General features: G+C 38.0%; 2 protein-coding genes across 4 annotated transcripts; both read right to left on the bottom strand.

The window, feature by feature from the left end:
- Positions 1-1,152: 1,152 nt before the first annotated feature.
- On the bottom strand, positions 1,153-5,640 carry LOC137960393 (uncharacterized). The gene is made up of 6 exons (XM_068808004.1): positions 5,603-5,640; positions 4,198-4,265; positions 3,532-3,639; positions 2,381-2,457; positions 2,218-2,283; positions 1,153-1,648 (listed from the first exon to the last, which is right to left on the bottom strand). Exons 2-6 carry the CDS (start codon positions 4,253-4,255, stop codon positions 1,394-1,396), a joined length of 564 nt encoding a protein of 187 aa, XP_068664105.1. The 5' UTR covers positions 4,256-4,265; positions 5,603-5,640; the 3' UTR covers positions 1,153-1,393.
- A 767-nt stretch (positions 5,641-6,407) lies between these two features.
- Positions 6,408-16,802, bottom strand: LOC137960355 (large ribosomal subunit protein mL43). Of its 3 annotated transcripts, none has more exons than XM_068807952.1 (4): positions 16,596-16,802; positions 12,821-12,946; positions 6,856-6,962; positions 6,408-6,733 (listed from the first exon to the last, which is right to left on the bottom strand). In XM_068807952.1, the coding sequence occupies exons 2-4, from the start codon at positions 12,898-12,900 to the stop codon at positions 6,561-6,563; spliced, it is 360 nt and encodes a 119-aa protein (XP_068664053.1). In that variant the 5' UTR covers positions 12,901-12,946; positions 16,596-16,802; the 3' UTR covers positions 6,408-6,560. The 3 variants fall into 3 exon arrangements, with proteins under 3 accessions (XP_068664053.1, XP_068664055.1, XP_068664054.1); XM_068807954.1 differs by lacking the exon at positions 16,596-16,802 and adding an exon at positions 16,385-16,434; XM_068807953.1 differs by lacking the exon at positions 16,596-16,802 and adding an exon at positions 16,261-16,282.
- Between the last annotated feature and the right edge of the window lie 1,183 nt (positions 16,803-17,985).

Below are 17,985 nucleotides of genomic sequence, written 5' to 3'. Positions count from 1 at the left end.
CCAATCTCCACTTACTCCGGGCCAGAGTCTTCGACCAATGTTATCAACATCAGCATGTGGCCATCATCTTTATGTTCTTACTCCCACTATCCACAACTAGATACCTCATACTACACGTTAGGACCATCCACTCCTGTACAGATTGGCTCCTCGCACTTGGCTTTGTCAGCTCCAATAGATACCTTGCCACCTCCAACACTTGCGAAAGTCTACCCATGTGATAGTCATACTAGCACGAGGACAAGAGATGGCTTGCCAAACTTCTCACAGGTTACTGGCCTCTCTGAGACAGAGTATGGTTTTTTCAATGAGAATTCTGATGATTTCTTAAGCGAGCTTGATTTTCTCTTAGAATAGAATTTTTTTCATATGGATATCAAGATTCTAGAAGGAAGTCGGTCATTGTTTCATTAATTTTGTACTCCTAATCTCTTCACCATGTTTAGAATAAGAAATGGTTTATGTGTAAGCACAAGAAGTTTTTTAATTTCAATGAGAGAATCTGTTTTTGAACAACTTAATATGTTCTACTTTCTCTCGTGATTGAGTTGTTTACTGTAGAGTTACTGCTATTTCTTTATAACTTTCTTATCAACTGCTATTTGCATCTTGCATCTTTCATCTGAAATCATTTTTTTGCTAAAACAACCTAATCTTTTTATTTTACTAGGTCTTAACTCCTTCATTAGGTGTGAAAAATGTAACTTTTATTGATCATTAGGTGCTCCTTTGAAGTCATATCTGTTTAGGAGGTTGTTTTGTAGGTATTCTGTGAGCCATGAAAATGAAATAGAAAATTCTTGATCTTCACTTAGAAGTATGCTTGGTAATTGATACTTCATCTGATTAATATGTTGCTTATTTTTAGTGAGCAAGTTATAAAATACCATTCAGAGAGGAAATAAGGAACTTAAGTTCAATTCCATGTAAATTAGGTGCAATCGATTTTTTTAAGTTGTGGATACATTTGAGACTTCATAACTAAAAAAGATCTATTTTCGTTTTGCATAGTGTCTTCATGACTTTTGATTTTTGAAGGATAAAACAAAGACAATATTTTTGTTTTAAGTATACAGCACGATCGGCAATCCTGTAACAATCATAATTTGAACAAAAAATGGAAGAGAACCAAAACTGAACAAAATTCCAAAATAAATATCAACGAGAGCATAGACATTGCCCCATTTCGGAGGTAATAATTTTAACTCATACGGCCATTTTCTGTATAATTTAGGTTTCTTACAATGGAACACAAGCCAGAAAGAGAGCCCATCTGCTTTGTCAGATGTAGCCCTTATATGTGCTGCCTCAACCAGACAAATCGATTTGCATTTACTAAGCTATAGGCACATTTGATTGCTTCTATAGACCTTTGCAGACTTGCAAAACAGGTTCAAGGGAGTTCAGTAACCTTTGCCCTTTTCTTTGGCTGCTCAGTTCTGGAAGAATTACAACCATTGGAGTTTGATTTTTTGCCTTCATCTTCAGAGCATGTGTCACTATCATCTTCATCATCCTCGCTGTCAGCAGCAGATCCACTACTGCTACTTGGCGATGACAGATTCTGAGGTTGGGCACCTGCCACTGCAGATTCAGCAGCCGCCACAGCTTCTGGCGTATGAAGGTCAGCAACTCCCAGAACTAAGTCCTGCAAAGCAAAAATAAACTCAGCATTGGATACTTGCTTTTGTTGGGAGGGAGAAAGGTCGTGCTTATAATTACAAACTAAAGGGGATCATTTACAATGAGAGATTGGTGGAAAACCCCCCTCTTTAACATTAACAAGAGAATCAACCAACCTAAATAATTCCAACAAACAACGTTGTCAGCCAAATCTGTAGCTTCATAGAAAAGCCGCCAAGAGGGAGTATTCTATGTGAATACTGTTTTTTGAATGATTGAAGAATTTACGGAAAAACAAAAGTCAAAGAACAAAAAAAGAGGTAAAGGGGTCAATAACCAGGAGTTGAAGATTGACCCCCTCTTTAGCAAGCTTATCCGCAAAGCCATTTGCAGATCTTCATACATGGATCCCAGTGACATCAAGGCTAATAAGTGTAGATGAGATTTTATCTAAAAGGTGAGCAAATTGCCAAGGTCCCTGATCCTACTAAGAACACAAACCAATGACTAATGCAGAATCTCGTTCAATGACAATCTTCCTGTTATGAAAGCACTAATTACCAATAAATAAGACAAAATAAATAAATAGATTACCATTTCAATGTATTCCTTTTCCTTCCCTGTGAGCACTTCAATGTCATATTCGTCACGAGGATTCCTCTACACTTGAAATGTGGCTAATCAGATTTCCTTTCCAACATCAAAGTAAAATAATGAACTTTGTTACAGAATCAATTAGATGACTTATCAGCAATACCTTCACATCAAGCTCTTCTTCCAGCTTTTTATTTGCATTAGCCATGATTCCAAGGAAATCCTTCACTCTTCCAAGAACTATAACAGTGTGCAGAATTGAATAAGGATCAAGCAAAACAAACAGGAAGCAAAATAAATTGAATGTCCATCTTAATTTTGCTCATTGCAACAATATTGAAAGATATCAAATGAGATATACTAAAAATAGAAAATTCAAGTTAAACAAGTAGCAAGTTGGAGGCATTGAAGAAATTGGAAGTTCTTTATGACAACTATCAAAGAGTAGGAAATATAAAGTTCAACTTTTGTCAAAAAGTAGGAAATATAGCCCTCATAAACCAAAAGAAGAGACCAAACAATGACTATTAAAGTTATATAAACCACATCCTCGGAGTAGTTCAATAATACTAACATTCTCGGAGTGTCCTGGACAAGCTACAAAACATGGGAAAGCTTTGTAAAAAACGGTTTCTCTCCCACTCTTCCCTTCAATTAGTCTGGCCAAATCAGAATATGCTCAAGAACATGGACAAGACAACATGTTAGTTAGGGAAGGGGTCTGCTGACAGCACCTCACTGTAGGAACCTCACTCCCAATCTGACGTGGCCTGGGCATCTCTTTTGTGCGGTCCTCCTCTGTTGTTTTCTTTTGACCTTTCTTGTATCTATTGCCATGTACTTTTCCTCCTTCGGGAGATTTATTAATGGCTTCTCATTTCATTATTATAAAAAAAATAAAAAATATCTACTCTTCTTTCAACTTGCCGTCTTTGAAAGGTTCCTTGCTCATTTAAACAAACACCATTTCAAAGGAGATTATAAGTCCCAGCTTAAGTTCTCTTTTTCTCTCTGTTCCAAAAAGGTGCTCCATAAATTTCACATTTTCTATCCGTGTAGTGTTGCAAGATATTACAATTAGAATTTTCTGGGGATGATCTGTAACAAGGCCTCAACAGTTCAGCAAAACTTGGTGTGTAACAAGATCAACCAACAAAATTTATTTCTAAAATAACTTAAGGGAAAAGGCAGCTGCAATTGAATTTTGGGATACAAATAAAAACAAACCGATAAATAAAGGTAATAAGTTGCCACTTAACTAAAACGCTTCACAATGATAAAAAAAAGTAAAGTGAAGCATAAGAGGTAGGGTACCTTGGCTTGGAGGGAGAGAAGCTGTAGACAGCTTATCGACATTCTTGCCCACTTGTTGATTATTTATCTGAGTCAAATTATCATTGTTACGAACAAGTAAGCTAGGCTCTGCAATAAAATCAGACAATGTTAGTATCCTTTTTCTTATTCTTTTTTTAACTGATGAAATTATTATAGCCATTAATAATACAGTAGTAAATGTTACAATGAGAGGCATGCCTCAACTTCCACGGGAAAAAAGAAGATACAACAAAAATATGTCCTAAATTTTTTGCAAGAAAAAGCTACAAAAATTAGCAAATAAAAGGGGATGAAAATGGCAATCACAAATGATGGGGATATAGAAAGAGTCATTTCATCACTCTCCTTCATTAGAAACATATGATGAATTGTGAAATGAAGGACCCAGATGCCCAATCTCTCAACATGGCAACAAATTCCATGACAAGAAGTACCTCTACCCCTTTTAACCGTGAATGTTTGCAAGCCAACATCCTTTTGTGTTGAATATAGACAAAAATATATTTCTAAAAAGAGCAGGATGATTGTGCATCGGGATTCCTTTTGACTCCTTTCCAAATCTTATTAAGAAACCTTAGATCCAAATGTCTAAGCTCAAAGAGCTACAAGTTACTGAAAAGAGAAGTAGGAAGAATGATAACCAACCTATGAAGGATGGGTTTCGTTGCTCTAGCTCCAAAAGATCTTTGCTTGCGCGTGCCATTTGATTTATGCTGTCATATTCACAGATGATGTGAGAAACCATAATATGTTTCTTTGTAAATTGCCAGGAAGAAAACAACAAAAAGAGATAGAATGGCAGAAAGTCCTAGATGCCACAATGATCCCCATCTTAATTTTTAGATGTAATCCCATTATTTATTTTTGATAGAAGATGTAATCCCATTATCCTAGAGAGAGCTTTGTCATTCAGATGAAACTAATCTAAGATCCTCCTTAACTGAATTTAAATACATCTAACAATTAATAGAAGCTTTATCTAGGGATCAAAATTGAGAAGCAGACCAAATTCATTTTTTAATGACAGCAGTAGATATTTATATCTTCATGATCCCTAATGAGCCAAAGAATTACTTTACTTCTACAAAAAAGTTTCTAGTATAATTTCGTCAACGTTTTATTTTCCAATAGCAGGAACAAACAATCAACAAGATACATGATATTTTCTCTATCAAAAGAAACAATATATGACATTCTTCAAAACCATAACTTAATTATTCCAAAGAAATTGAAGAGAAAAAGCATCTTGGTCTACTCAGTACATTGGACAGTATGGATACAGTCAAAATTGATGTATTTTCTCCATCCATGAAAATACACCATAAGCAGTTGCGCAACAGGCACAAGACACAAAAAAGGTTGAAACCAGAAGCAGGATGGAAAAGAAACGAACTTGTAAAGTAGCACCAAAAAAAAAAAAAACTACTTCTAGCACCTCGATAACATGTTTGCTTTCTGATTTTTTTTCCACCCCCTCAGATTGATATTTTCACAGTTCGGGCGGGGCGCAAAACTGAAAACTTCATTTAAGCCTAGATTGCAGATGTTGTCCTAAATGAACTTGAATAGAAGAGATTGAGAAAAGATCGGGAGGGTAAGTTTTAAAAAAGGAGTGGGATGGCAACTAGCCGAGACGGGCTCAATTTGACCTAAGATAGGCTCGAACTGAACTCGGTTGAGTGAAATCCATGTGGTTCGAGCTCGGTTCGACTGTCACCGAAGGTGGAGAGAAATCTCAGAGAGGAGCCCTACATTGTTGGGCCGCGGTGGGAAGGGGGACCATCCCCGGTCGCACCTTCTATCCCGCTGTTTCGATAGAGAAGAAAGGGCAAGCGTCGCAAGGGGAAGCGTATGCGACCCTTCCCCTCTCTCTGTACCGGGAGGGGTAGCAACGCACTCCACAGATTCACGGAATGGAGGGTGGTGCCGCCCCTCCAGTAAGAAGATGAAAAAGAAAAAAAAGAGGAACAATAAGAAGAGAAAGAAGAAGGGAATAGGAGGGGAAGAGAAAGAAGAGAAGAAAGAAAGGAAAGCGGGAGAGCGGACTTACCTGGGAGAGACGAAGAGGAGAACTGCGGCGTCAAACGGTCGAGCCTTAAGAAAAATAAGGCATAAGAATCATCCTCTACTTTTTATATCACATGGTATTTTCGTTAAAAGATGCAACTTCAAACCGGCTGGCTAACCATCGAGTCGAGCTTACCGTTCTGATTAACGAGCAATCGCAACAGCTGCTAGGCTCGAGTTGGGATGCAATTAAGCGGAACTCCATCTACTAGCGAATCAACTCAACTAAGCTCAGTGCCACCCTAGACAATAACGTTATCGAGACTCAGATCAAGGGTAAGATTCGCCCATGCTTTACAGAATCGGAGAACTGAATCGCAACTCAGATAAGTCGACTCCACTGGTTTGGGCGGTTCAGTTGAGGCCAGATGTCCCAAATACCCCGAGCCTTAAAGAACGTAAGAATCGGGCGAGTCTGACATGGAGTCGAGGTGGCTCACGGTTCCCCTTCCAAGTCTCGATCAAATCAGGATTGGGATAACCCATAGGAAGGTGTACTCAATATCAATCTCTTGCCAAACGAGGAATGATTGTTTTTTTTTTCTAATTACTGTTCTCTTCTTTTCTTTCTGTGATTCCAAACAGGGAATCACTTTCAATCTTTACCATAAAGAGAATGGAAATGCTCTTATTCAATGACCGACTCTTATTAGAAGTTTGCACGATTGATTTTCTACGGAGCGGTCAAATACAGAAAAATACGACAAGCATTAACCAATTTTAATAATTGGCATACAAAACTTGGGTGAGCAAGATCAGTTGAAGTGTCCATGCCCCGATCGAACACATTTAGCACCAATTCTTCAACTTCTTCTAGGATGTAAGAGAGTCTTAACTCCATACATACAACTCTTCAAGTAAAAAATAGAGCCTATTGAAGGTTTCTATGACGCATTTTAGGAGAACAAGAAAAGTGAAGCCTCCTAGCTTCCTAAACTAAGCTACATTTTGAGATCAGTAGTCCAAGTACCTTGGACACTAGGATGTTCAGTGACATGTCTGGTCTTGAGCTTCACCACCTTCCTGCCCAATGCATTCCTCAATCTTGTTGCGTGTAACTGAATGTCTTCGGGTGTTAGATTTTTCACACATATCACTCGCTGGTTCTTGTTTTCTGTCCAGGGAAAAAAACGGTTGAGAGAACAAAGATTATGGCAATATTTTTGCTCTTGTTTGCCTTTCTAAGAAGTATCAAAAGAAAAGAAGATTAAAAATGGACTACGTCTAAAAGCTCACTGTAAAAGCCCATCAAATGCGGATGTTGGCCACGAATGAGTTCGGTAACCACTTCTAGATGTTGATTGTTCTCTTTGAATGAGGGCAAATATGATGCCATGAATGCCCTGTCAGATAAGACAGCAAGTTAGAGGAAGAAAGACCAACACAAACAAAGTCTCCACCACTATCAACAAAACACCAAAAACAGTAGGCAGCAAACCTCACACAAACATGACTAGTTTCAATCATTATTTAACCCAACAAGCACGGAAAACATCCATATTCTCTAACTAGACCCTTATTATTAACTGGAACATAATTTGTAGTTTCTTGTTCATAATCATCTCTAAAACTCTAGTTAGATATGTTGAAATAAATGGCTCCCTCCATGACATCGATTGGAGTCAACTTTCGTTGAAACTTCCAAGACCAGGAGGCTATTGAAGCTAGTCACTTATTGGATCAGATGAATACTACATCGTTTCAAGCCAGCAACACGGACAAGCTCATCTAGTGCCCAGATGCTCATATGAAATGGACTATGGCCTCATGTTATGCCACCTTATCTGCTCACAGCAATCCCCCTTCCTAAGCCGCCATATCTTGGAGACCCATAAGTCCGCCCAAAGAAAAAAAATTCCTTGGGAGTGCTCTTCATGGAAAAATTCTGACAAGGGATAATCTCAGCTGTCGGGAATGGTTATTCCTAGCAGCAATTGCCCCCTCTGCCACAGTATGAAAGAATCAATTGATCACCTCCTTCTCAACGGCCAATTTTCTTGGGAAATTTAGTGCTATTTCTTCAGCCACTTAGGGCTGTCGATTTGCCTGCCTAGGAGCCTTGCTAGCCTCATCCAGATTGATGTGGGCCTTCAGCTTCCAGCCCTCAGCTTCTCCATGCTTCATGCATGCCTTGCCATCATTCCTTGGGTCATTTGGAACAAAAGAAATTACAGAATCTTCCAAATGAAATCCTCTCCTTGGCAAAGAGTTGCTGGAAGAGCTTTCTCTTGGAGTAGCTTGGCTCAGCTGCCTCTCCCTCTTTGATGATATCAGCCCAGCCTTCTCAGAAGCCAATGGTTTCCCATCATATCCCCCCTAGTATTGAAGCTTGAAATCCCCGGGTTCTTAATATCACAAAGCTCAACTTTGATGGATCATCAATAGGTGGATCATCAATAGGTAATCCTGGACCTTCGAGCTTTGAGGGAGTCTTCAGAGACTCCTCGGGCACCATCCTTGCTTCAGATGCGGGGCGCCTTGGCATTCCACTTCAGCAGAGTTACAGTCTAAAAGCAAGAGCTTATGATATTCGGAGATCAGTTCCATGGTTCTCTTTATGTTGATGGTGATTCCAAAATCATCATCAACTGGTGTTTTAGTAGTTTGGAGCCTCCTTCGTGTCATTGGTCTTGTTTTTTTTTTAAATATTCTTAAGCTCGTTGACTCCCTTTTTCGTAATTGGAGCTATGTTCCTAGAGTAGCCAACTTTTTTGGCTAACTCTCTTGCGAAGGAAGGGGTTTCCCTCCAATCTCTCTTTGTTAGGGACCCCTCCTCTTTGTAGGCTCGCCTTTTGGCTTAATAAAATATTGCCATTCTCAAAAAAATATAAACAGAAAGAGATGTTGAGGTTAAAACAGATAATTTTTGGAATTTTAAAAACTCTAGTTAGATATTTTGTTCAGATTCCAAGCTTATGTGAACATGCACAGCATTTCCTAGCAAAGAAAATCTTCCCAACAAAAATGACAAAAATATTTGCATACCCAAATCAAAAGGAAAACTTTTAGCTTAAACTAAGATAACTATGTCAAGCAATAGTCTGGCTGTCTTCTACTCGAACATTTGCACAAGTCAAAAGAAAAATTGTTAGCTTAAACATCTGCACATCCAGTGGACTCCGATGAAAGACAACATTCCAACACCAGAAACCATGGCTCATTAGCTATATGGCATATTCTTTCATATCAATACGCCAGTTTTACATTTTTTCAAACTTGTCATTTACTTTGTGAAGACTGGAAAGGGGGGACACAATAACATGCCCATGCAGAGGCAAACTGAAAAAATAGGTACATTCAGACAGTTACACCTATATGCACCATGAACAAATACACCCCAAAAACACAAGTGGGAGATTACTAGCTTAAAGTAGCATGTTTAGCAACATGATAGACTTGACACAAACAGATAAGAGATTCCCCATAAAACAGACAAAAAGGAGCTGGTAACATCTTGAGCAATCATAACTATGTGATATTAACATGAATTGCCATCAATTCTAACTACCTGATCCATTTTAAAGAAAACTTAATACCTCATTTTGGTGGCACGGGAAACCCAATAACCAAGAGAAGCTGATTCAAATACATTGAAGAATATCTAATGACATGAGGTCACCCCAAAGTTACTCATAAGTACAATGAAAGAAGAAGGAGACTCAATTTAAAGAGACCTGAAGTAAGAGGTTAACTATTTCTTTTCAAATGTAGATAGTGTCGTTTCCGGTTACTCCTCTATGCATTAACAATTAAGTAATTTCGGTAGAGCCTCCATCACTGATGCTCTCATAAGATTATTCACAGATTTATATTCGGAGGAGTGCACCAACCGGCCCAAGTATAACATATCCAACTCTCCAGAATCTCCCTGCGTTGCTGGCCTATTGGAGTTGCCATTGGAGTTGCCCTACTCCCCCAAAGAAATTGAAGTTGCTGCCATTGGGATGCCCCTGGCCTCGCGACTTCAAAGGTGAATTTTATAGAAGTTGCTGGCCAATCATCAAGGATGATCTTACTGCCATGATCCACAACTTCCATCAAACCGGTATCACTTATCGGGCCATAAGGGCGTGCGCCATCATCCTCATCCCCAAAAAAGCCAGCACCAAAGCATTCTGGAGACTTCAGACAAGTCAGCCTCGTCTCCAGCCCCTAAAAAATCATTGCTTGGCTTCTTGCCCAAAGATTCAAATTGATCCTCCTAATAATCATCCACCAAGGTCAAAGCGCTTTTGTGAAAGGTCAAAGTATCCTGGATTCAGTCAAGGCACAACACAAGATCCTAGACCACTTCAAACGATCTGGCTTACCTAGCTTTGCCCTCAAACTCGACCTTGAGAACGTTGTTGATCGAGTCAATTGGCAGCTACTTGTTGACATCCTCGAAAGCATGGGATTCGACATCTATTGGCAGTTTTGGATCAGAAGTTGCATCTCTTCGCTTCCTACTCCCTCCTTCTCAATAGAACTTCTTGTGGTTTCTTTTATGGCTCCCGAGGCATCTGGCAGGGAGATCCCCTTCTCCCCTTTCCTCTTCAACCTAATAGCTAAGTACCTATTATCCATGATATACTTGACTAAGGGAGTAGGATAGCTACGAGCCGACTCCAACCAACCTAAACTTGACATTATGCTGCTCCAATTTGCTAAAGACACCTTATACTTTGGGGAAGGCACCTTCAAGCAAATCAGATGAATAAAAACCTTCCTCAGCCTCTTAAATTATCCTCAGGTCAGAAGATCAAAAATCAATTGCCAGAAAACCACTCTTATGGGATACTCCATTGACGCTAGTGAGCTCAACTCTATGACCGCCTACCTAGGATGCTCACTCGCCTCTGCACCTAGCACCTACTTAGGTCTCCCACTAGCTGATGTCTGCTCCACAAAAGCATTTGGACTCCCCTGATCAACAAACTTGATAAGCAATTGGCTACTTGGAGGGGAAGACTATTGTCCAAGGCTGGTAGGCCCTTGCTGTTGAAGTCTTGTCTCGCTGGAACTCCATCTCGTATCCTTCTTCCCTTGCCTTGCTTGATCTGCCATCAAATTGAAGTTATAAAGAGGCTATTTCTTTGAAGAGGGATTGGTGGTGAATTCAAATACCACCTTGTCGCCGGACTAACATCTTTCAAGCCCGAATCCATGCAAGGTCTTGGCATTCAGCTCACAAAGAATATGAATTCTGCCCTTCTCCTTAAATAGATTTGGAAATTCAATATGCTGCCCAAGTCCGTATGGAGACCCACGGTGGCAGCCAAGTTAAAGTGGGACAACAGCCGGTGGACCGCTAGAGGACACCAGTCAAATCTCTCCCCCCTATGGAGATCACTTTTCCTCCTTCTGAAATTTGCTGCTGCAACCCAATAAGCATCGGGTTGAAGATCAATTGGTGGAGAGGAACAAGCCCCCTTGCAACCTCCTACCACTTGTTGCTGAGCATAACTACGCATTGCATGGCGGGCACCAATAGACACTGGAATCTCCACTTCCAGCGTGGGCTTGATGATGACAAAGTTCTTGATGCTTGTAACATCAATGAGGACCAGGGTTCACTCAAAATCCGCGTACACATTCCTGATAGGATGATCTGGATACCAGACACCTGTGGCATGTTCTCAGTCTCCTTGGCAAACACTTCTCTTAAAGGACGGACTACTGGCCCCAACCCCAACGACCCTGCAATTGTTTGGAGACTATTTGCCCGCCAAAAGTTCAATTTTTCCTCTAGACAGCATGCCTCAACAAAATCTTAATGGCAAAAACAACCTCCATAAGTGTGGCAACCTCATCCCATCTGCCCTTTGTCCGTTTTGCAATGCCAAAGAGGAATGCATCAACCACTTGCTCCTCCACTGCCCATTTGCATGGAAGTCCCATCAGCTCAACCAAATTGGCATCCAACTTTGCATCCCTAAGGACCTCACTTCCGCCTATCTCATGGTGTTGGGAGTAAACATCCCAAAGCTACTTAAAATTTCCCTCTCTTGTTGCCTCGTTCACATCCCTTGGTACCTTTGGAAAGAAAGAAACAATTGCTCCTTCAACTTAAAGTTCCCCCGACATCCTGCCATTGAAGCTTGGTAGCCTCCCCCTGTTGGCGTTCTCAAGCTCAACTTTCACAGAATCGCCATCGACAACACCAGATTGGTCGGTTTTGGTAGAGTCATCCGAAATTCAGGAGTTCCTCTCTTCTCTTACGCTAGCCCAATGGGAATTTCCAACTCTACATCAGCTGAGCTCGTCACTCTTCTTCAAGGCCTTATCATTTTCCGCAGTCACCTCTCTAGCCCTCTTATAATCAAAGGTGACTCAAAGGTTTTGATTGGTTGGTGCTCCCCACCCAAGGATTCACCTTGGCACCACTAGACAGTGTTGCAAGACATTCCTGTTATAGTTTCTCTATTCATTTGTACTTGCTCTCACATCTCTAGATCAGCAAACTCGTTTGCTAAACAGGGAGCCTCCCTCCAATCCCTTATTGTATCAAGAGAGCTCCCCTGATTTGATTGTATTGTTCTAGTTCTTCTTAATAGTACTTACATCATTCTCAAGAAAAAAAGGGACGGAGACATAGTAACACAAAGATGGAACATAAGAAAATCAACAGCTTTTCACCTTCCTTTAAGATCACTTGTTGGTGGGGAAAGAAACTTTATGTAGGTGGATTGAGGTTTCCAAGTACACAATATCATAAACCTCAGCATATGAATGAAGTGGTGTCCTCATAAGATCTTACATGAAAAACTATCATAAAGTTAATGTTTCTGTTCACTGACATAAAAGCTTTCCATCTCCAAGCTTCTTTATTTAAGCAAATAAAATAGCAATAATATCTGGACCACCACATTAAGTGATATCATATAAAACTATGAACTGTTCTGATATCTCTGCCATGCTCTATTTAATATGTAAGAGGAAAAGCTAAAAAACAACTACAGATTTCACCTTCTCCAAAATAAATGCATTACCAAGGAATTTCCTTTTAAATAATTTTACTATTCTCAAAATAAACATAAACAGAATTTCAATTGGTAGTAAATTTTATTTACAAATGCCACAGCTTCCTTTGCCAAAAAATTGGTAATTATAAGAAGGAGCAAATAAAGGTCAGCTGCTTTTGGAACATGCCACATCAAATAGAACATACTAACTACAAATTTTGGTTACACTTTCTTAGTTTGTCTAACCAGCAATTTACCTGATACCCCTACTACTCCCACCCCAATCGCAATAGCTGACCACCAACTTTTGAAGTTGCCAGACACCTCTCAGAGCCATGTGTGCAGAAGCTTCGAGTATTAGAGGTAATAATAAAGACTATTTTCTGAAAAAATAAAAGACAGCAAAATATTCTTCAACACATCTATTGTTTAAGCTGGTAAATGGATGATGCAATACAAAAAGTCATCAGAGTAACAGAAATTTAAAAATATATCAAGTGAGAATCAAAATTTTAAAATATATCAAGTAACAATTTGAATACCACTGTTGTTTATTGCTGAAATGTATGATAAACGTACAAAATTTTATAAGAGGTCAGACACCTAAAAATAAGAAGGCAAAAAAGAAACAAAATCCCAAAACATAAAAATATTTGAAAGTCTATAATAATAACTTCATTTATGAAGACCAGTGGAATTTGAGCAAAAAATTCATTGATAACAAACTATTTTCCAAACATTCTAGCACTTGAGCTTAGTAAGCCATTCTAAGATATACAAAAACATAACAAATGACAAGGTGGGGGAGAAGGTACTAACACTACCCACAGATGTTGTTGTTTCCTTTGACAATGGCTAGCAAAACCACGTTTATTAGAAATACTTCTCGAACACATAATGACAAAGACAAGTAATATGTTCCTAATGTCAGGTAATTTCATAGTTGAATACCCTGCGACAGAGGTGACTAGTATGCTCCTGTTCTCATTTGACTTCAACGTTATCAAAAGTTGCTCTGACTAACTTACGAACTACATGACAAGAAGTCGGATATATAAGACCAGATCACATACCAAACTCCACTTGTTCTCTTTGGTTTCATGGCAAATTAAATATTTTGATGAGAACGGAAGAACAACAAAAGAAAAATGGATTTTTCTCCCCCACCCTTCCTTTCCTTCTTGAATGTCATAACTCAGTATGAAGTTTCCTGGCTCTCAGCCAGCTAGAATGCAATTGATGGCACACTCAAGCAAAAAATAAAACAAAATGAAAAAAAAAATTAAGAGAATAAAATGGGTCAACCTCTAGTAAGAACAGGTGTCACTGAAGCACCATTGAACTATTTGAGATGCAAACAATTGCAAGAAAAATGGAGTATATCAACAACAATTCTAAGATCATTTTTTATCAACATAATTGATTAAAATAATATAGCTCGAATAGCTTTACTGGATGCCTTTTCTGCTTCCCTTCAAGAAGAAGAAGTTGTACACCTCAGCTAAGAAGGGGTGAAAGGAAGAGAGGCCTATACCCCGTTATTAAACAAAAATGATACTTAAAGTTTACTTGCCATTATTTTCGAATCCCAAATATATAACCAAGCTTTAATAGAGGGGTATAGCTGTTTTTATTTGTTGATATAAAAATTTTAAAAAGTCATAATTCGCCCCTCACCCACCAAAATCACTTAAAACTAACTTTAACATTAACATTAGGATTGGAATTATAAAGGAGATTTCCTTGAAACAGTGGAGATTGTGCAGATGAGACTTGAAATAAGACATGAGAACAAAGAGAATAATTATGACCATCTCTGTTGGAAAATTCATGCCCCAAAGCTCTTTTTCTTTAAGTTATAGAGGAAAAGGAAACATCCTTATACAATCTGTATAAAATGATCTTCCCAGTACGTTGTGACAGTGCATTTCCTTCTACCCTTAAATCAAGAACTCACCGTTTCAAAAAATCAAACAGTATAAGATTTTATACATATAGCTTCATTCAACAAAAAGGGGTAAAAAAATCATCTGTATGAGAATAATAGAATCACATATATACTGACACTTGGTATTCAGCCATGGCTGTCAGTTTTGGAAAGTAAACCCAGACAAACTTGATTTAAGACTATATGGGAAAGTCACAAAATCTTTCAGATAAAACCATTTTTTGAAAATGAAGAAGAAGAAGAAGAAATAAGATAACAGCCAAAGATTCTTTAACATTTAATAAAAAACTTCATAATCATATAAAGAATGTTAAAAACATATATAGAATGCTGGGAAATAGCTCAGCCTGTTTTGCTTTAAAGAAAAAACAACCGTATACATCAATATGGTACAGTATCCACAACAAAACATAGTGGCACCCTCAAGGAAAGAGGCTGTCCAGAAATGACAGTAACCAAGTCTTAGTAGCACCCTAAAGGAAAGAGGTTCTCAGAAAAGACAGTAACCAAGTCATTTCTGTCAGAATTCAAAGGCAAGGTTTTCATACATAGGTAAGGTTTTCTTACATAGGTAAGTTGAATGAAACTAAGTAGCTTTACCAATATTAGACAACCCTATTGGTTGTTTCTGTCGGAATTGCTTATGAAATTGCTGTGTCATAGACATCATACTCTTGTGTAATAGAACTCTCAGGCGTAACTTTGAAATCATAAGAAATGGTTCATGTAACATGGACCCTTCTTCTCCTTGTATATTTTTTCTGAATCCCTGAGACTGGTTGCACTTAGTTTACATGTGGTCAAACCGAAGGTTTTCCATTTACAATGAAGAGGCATTTAGGCAAGGTTCATCCATATAATAAAGGAAATCTACAAGAATGCCATGCTGATTTCCTTAAATTGTCAAACTGAATTCTGTAAAAAACTCCATATAAGAAAACAGAAAAAGAAATAACCAAGATTTGCACATGATTGATCTTTTGAAGAATATGCCACTAAAACTGCTTGCAATGTCAAATTGCTAACAAAACAATGGCAAAAACAAAAATCATCATACAAATACCGGAACTTAAAAAGTAAAAACACCTTATTATATTGCAATCAACTAAACCCCAATTAAAGATGATAACGAATTGAATAATAAACTACAGATAACTAGGGTGATGTTAATATCTCCAGCGTCCAAACCCAGAGAGAAACCATAAAATGTTCCTCGATGGATTGCCAGGAGAAGAAAACAACAACAAGAGCTACGAATGGCAGAAAAGCTAAGATTCCACTACGATCCCCACCTTAGTGTAGATGTGATCCCATAGAGAGATGTATCATTGAGATCAAAAGTAAACCTAACATCCTCCTTAACTGAATTTAAATATATCAGAACAATTTCTAGAAGCTGTCTAATTTCAGGGACAGACCAAATTCAGTTTCTAGTGACAGCAGTAGACATTTATGTTTCCAAAAATTACTTGTACAAAAACATTTCTAGTATGCTATTTTGAAAAGTATTTCTTGTATAAACTTTCATTAACGTCTGTAACAGGATCAAACAATCAAGAAGATACATGATATTCTCTCTATCAAAAGAAACAGTATAAGACATTCTTCAATACCCATAACTTAATGATTCTAAACGAATTAAAAAGAAAAAGCATCCTTGGTCTACTCGGTACATTAAAAAGTACAGATACAGTCAAATTGACCTAATTGTCACATTCATGAAAATTCAAAATCTGCATCAACACCCACCCTATAAGCAGTTGTATAAGTAGCGGGCACAAGGCACGAAGGGAAAACCAGAAGCAAGACGGAAGAGAAATGGACTAGTAAACGAGAAATAAATAAATAAATTAACTTGAAGCCCCTCAACAACCTGTTTGTTTTCTGCTTATTTTAGCAATCTCTCAGTTTGTCGTTTTCACGGTGTAAAAAAATGCGAACACTAAGAACATTTCAAAAAGGTCAAAATAAAAACATCAATAAGTCAGTCCTAAGTTGCAAATGTTTATCCCAAAGTAAACCTAAATAGAAGAGAAATAGAGGGAGGTTGAGTAGTATGCGAAGTCTGGAACAGAGAAAAGCACCTGCGAACACACACAATCGCCCGGAAGAGACAGCAGCACAGAAAAGATGCAGGAAGCCGCGAAGAGCGGCACGACTTGGGTTAAACGAGAAACCCGATACGATACTACCCGACCCGATCCGATTTTTAGGGGATCCGGATTTTTCCCTTAGCCCAATGGTGAGATCACTCGGATGAGGTAAAAGAAAAAAAAATATATATACCCTATTTTTCATGAGAGAGGCGGGGGAATCGAGGTTCTTTTTGCAGCGAAGGGAGTCAGTAGTTGAAGTTTTTTATTTAATAGGTATAAATATTATTATCTAATTATTTAAATAAATCATCTTTAAGAAAGAAATTCAAAAGCCTTCCCTTCAAGATTTCCATTAAATTTGAAAGGATCGTATTTATAATTTAATTATGTTTGAAAAAGTTTATTCAAAAAAGCCCTCCTCCTGCCTACACCATCCCCACCCAATTTCTTTATTTGATTTGTTGCATCTTCACAATTTGTGTTCTCTAAAAAATAATTTATGAGGAATCAAGAAATAACTTTTTTTGTATTTTATTTTTCCTTTTGTTTATCTCAAGCAAAATGATCAAATTATTGTTTTATCAATTTATTTATCTCCTCTCCCTCGAACCAAACAAGGGGTTAGGGTTTAGGACTTAGGTTAAGAAAGTAAACAACAAACTTAAAGCACCTATATTGTATTTAGATAAAAAAATACATTCAAACTTTCAGTCATTTGCATTTAAGAAAGTATTATTTTTTTGAATTTTCTCAATAAAATAACAATAATTGATTAATAAAATCTAAAAAAGTGAAGTAATAATATGCAATTAAAGTGGCAATTTTGAAAATGTGAAATGCGCAATGAGTTGAAATATTGGGTTTTCTATGTAGAATATAAGAATGAAGAATAATATTGTCGTGATTATTATTGATCAAGTGTACACTATTAATAAAATTACAGTATAGATATTAGATGATTATAAATATACAATTTGAGTTTGTCTTTAATTTAATCACTACTTGTATTTATCTCTATCATTATTTTTATCTTTATCGTTATCTTTATCATTATCTTTATCTTTATCTTTATTTTTATCTTTATCATGCTCCGCAAGATGGAGCTTCGAGAGGAGAGCCCAATCTTAATCTTCAAAAGATGAAACGTGTTCTCGAAAGTGGTTTGGAGAGAACAGTATCACGGAAGGCGGTTGGGACAGATGGAATCGCATTGTTTGGTGGAAAGGCAACGGTTGGGGTGGACAGGATCGCATTGTTCGGTGGAAGGGCAACAGCTAGGGCAGACGAAATTGCATCATTCGGTGGAAAGGTAGAGGTTGGAGCTAAAGAAATCGCATTGTCCGGATGAGAATAAGAGGTTCTACAGTGAGGGTTTTTT

This window comes from Aristolochia californica, unplaced genomic scaffold (genome assembly GCF_029961685.1).
Source record: "Aristolochia californica isolate CCGP_79_NKW_82.1479 unplaced genomic scaffold, dmAriCali1.0.hap1 SCAF_3, whole genome shotgun sequence".
Taxonomy (NCBI): Eukaryota; Viridiplantae; Streptophyta; class Magnoliopsida; order Piperales; family Aristolochiaceae; genus Aristolochia; species Aristolochia californica.
Note: the sequence above shows the minus strand (reverse complement) of the source record. Positions and strands in the feature narration are given on the sequence as shown.

Bases quoted from the DNA above. Each gene is read 5' to 3' on its own strand.
- LOC137960355 (XM_068807952.1), bottom strand. From the start codon at position 12,900: ATGGCTCTGAGAGGTGTCTGGCAACTTCAAAAGTTGGTGGTCAGCTAT. The intron at 6,963-12,820 runs GTAAATTGCTGG...CTTATCTGACAG, and splicing joins GGGAGTAGTAGGGGTATCAG to GGCATTCATGGCATCATATT. The intron at 6,734-6,855 runs GTGAGCTTTTAG...TTCCCTGGACAG, and splicing joins GCATTTGATGGGCTTTTACA to AAAACAAGAACCAGCGAGTG.
- LOC137960393 (XM_068808004.1), bottom strand. From the start codon at position 4,255: ATGGCACGCGCAAGCAAAGATCTTTTGGAGCTAGAGCAACGAAACCCA. The intron at 3,640-4,197 runs GTTGGTTATCAT...ATTTTATTGCAG, and splicing joins ACGAAACCCATCCTTCATAG to AGCCTAGCTTACTTGTTCGT. The intron at 2,458-3,531 runs GTACCCTACCTC...ACACTGTTATAG, and splicing joins TTCTCTCCCTCCAAGCCAAG to TTCTTGGAAGAGTGAAGGAT.